Source organism: Micromys minutus (genome assembly GCF_963924665.1).
Source record: "Micromys minutus genome assembly, chromosome: 1".
NCBI lineage: Eukaryota > Metazoa > Chordata > Mammalia > Rodentia > Muridae > Micromys > Micromys minutus.
This window is the reverse complement of record NC_137969.1, coordinates 91646035-91648403: the sequence shown is the minus strand read 5'-3', so window position 1 is coordinate 91648403 and position 2369 is coordinate 91646035. Positions and strand designations below refer to the sequence as shown.

The following is a 2369-nucleotide window of genomic DNA, read 5'->3' as shown; positions in this document are numbered from 1 at the left end:
AGAGGCATTCCTTTTGCCCTCATGCCTCACCATACCTCCATGGGCTATATCCCTCCCACCCCACTCTCTCTTTTTCATATTTTAACTAACATTGGTCCCGAAACCCAGAACATCATCTTTTTTTATATCAATCATTTTGAAGTCTGTTTTTCAATGAGACAGAACCGGGGTGGAACCAGATGGGAGAGGACGTGGGGAGAAACTAGAGGTAGAGGGAGGGAAATCATAATCAGGAAGCTTTTTTTTTTTTTTTTTTGATTCACTACATTTATTTTAAAAATCATAAATAATAATCTTACAAAAGAGCATTACATTCTGCACACTGCTCTGAACAAATGCCAGGGACATGCGGACGGTTACTTTCCTCCCTGTCCCACCCCCAATGTCACAGTGACCACAAAGTAAGGTGCTCACAATAAGTACACGGGGAGGGGGGAATATTTTTAAAACCACCAACAATGAACAAAAAGAGTCACTTACTCTGCTGCTGTTTCCCCAATTTCAGTGTTAGTTTTTGCACGCCCTCCCCCAACCGTGTTGGTGAGGAACTAAAACATTACATCTGGTGACCAGCAAAGATTTCACTACACCTCAAATGCAGAACACCTGTGAAGCAGAGGAACGCTGGCTTTTTAAACAGAAGCAAAAAGATGCAGGACTCCTTGAGTTCTCCACTAGTCTTAGAAAAACTTTCCAGAATGCACACTATAAAAAAGAAAAACTATCTTACATTAGAATCCTTCGAAATCTGCATACTGCTCCACACTGTTCTGCAGCAAATACTGTGTGCTCTGTATCTGGTCCCGTGCTCTTGTAATGGTAGTGATCTGATCTTCAGAACCTTTGAAAGGATCATCAATTTTGATTGATGCTCCAGACTCATGACAAATGTGTTTAACCCACCGACCATCTTTGCCAATAATAGATCCAGCCAAATCTTTGGGAACAGTTACTTGTGTAGGTCCGCCAAGATCACCGTATGAGCCACAACCCCCTGCATAAGAATAGTCATATCCAGAACCACCCTGTGGTTCATAAGCCGTTTGCCAGTCCGACGGGCTCCGTGTGTCAATTGCAGAGTCCCAAGTTTCATCAGCACTGAACCCAACCATGCCATCGTAGCGGTCTCCAGGCCTTCCTCTTATGTCGGAAGTCATCAGATCTCCCCCTCTGGGTGGTGGTGGAGGAGGAAAAGGACGATTCCAGGCTCTGCTGTCACCCCATCCGCCTTGACCAGGAGGAGGCAGAGGAGGTCCTGGATGAGGGCTCATATCATCATAATCTCTTCTAGAACGGGACATGGGACGCCCATCCCGACCAGGAGGCATTCTGTCAAAACCATCTCTTCCCTGCATGGGGAATCCCACAGGCCGTCCTCGGCGGTCATCAAGCATCATTGCGAAACCACCATAATCGTAGGTTTCGTCATAAAAGTTGGGATCATAAGGTTGTGCGGGTCCTTTGATGGGAAACTCAGCTATAAGGTCAAGGATGATCTTGATGCACTCTACAACCCTACCCGGTTTTCCTCCAATGAGAACAACTCTGTCAGTAGAATGAGGGCAGCACTCCTGGAAAAGCTTGATTGTTGTCTGAGTGTTTTCTCGAAGTTCTGTGATTTTAGCACCTTTAACACCAATAATTCTTCCTGCCAGACTTTGATGAATCAACAGTCTCAACTCGCAGTCAATGTCACTTCCTTTATAGTGTTGGTAATTTAATTCCACAGCATCAGACTCGAGCGGGAGCTGGCTGGTCGCAGTGGGTGATGGCGCCTGCAGGCCCAAGGTAGAGATGATTCTCTTCAGAATTTCTCCAACTGTCTCAGTCTCGGCGCTGATACTCAGTATGCGTTCGGGGCCACTGCTGTCTGGGATATAAACTCTGGCATTGTAGTCTGTACGAAGAGCCTTAATGTTCTTGCCCCCCTTTCCAATCACTGCCCCAGCATTCTTGCTCAGAAGCAAAATGCGCAATTCAACCATCTCATCAATATTTCTAGATCTTTTAAAGGCTTGTTCCTCTTCCCTATCTTCCGCAGGGCATTTACCAAATTCACCATTGGTTTCGGTGTTGGAGAAGGTTTCTTCTAGCTGTTCAGTTTCCATTTCCAGGAATTAAATGGATGCACCAATAGGCCGCAATCGCGTAGCGTGATGGTGAAGTCCGTGCAGCCCAGAAGCAGAGGATAATGGCGTCTGCAACGCTGTCTCCTGTAGACAGGAAGTATTTTATATGAGGGGGGAAACAATTAGTAAAAGGAGAAAAAAAGAAAGTCACAAGATTCACAAGACCCTTCTGATAAGCTATTTCTCTGCTGGTGATATGATCCAATTTAATCCATATTAGAATATATTAAAGGCAGATTT

The 2369-nt window shown here is 45.2% G+C and overlaps 1 protein-coding gene across 1 annotated transcript; it reads right to left on the bottom strand.

Moving 5' to 3' along the window:
- Nucleotides 1-731: 731 nt before the first annotated feature.
- Nucleotides 732-2108, bottom strand: LOC308436590 (heterogeneous nuclear ribonucleoprotein K-like; the record flags this gene model as incomplete). Its single annotated transcript, XM_080937562.1, has 1 exon — nucleotides 732-2108. The coding sequence occupies one exon, from the start codon at nucleotides 2106-2108 to the stop codon at nucleotides 732-734; it is 1377 nt and encodes a 458-aa protein (XP_080793688.1).
- Between the last annotated feature and the right edge of the window lie 261 nt (nucleotides 2109-2369).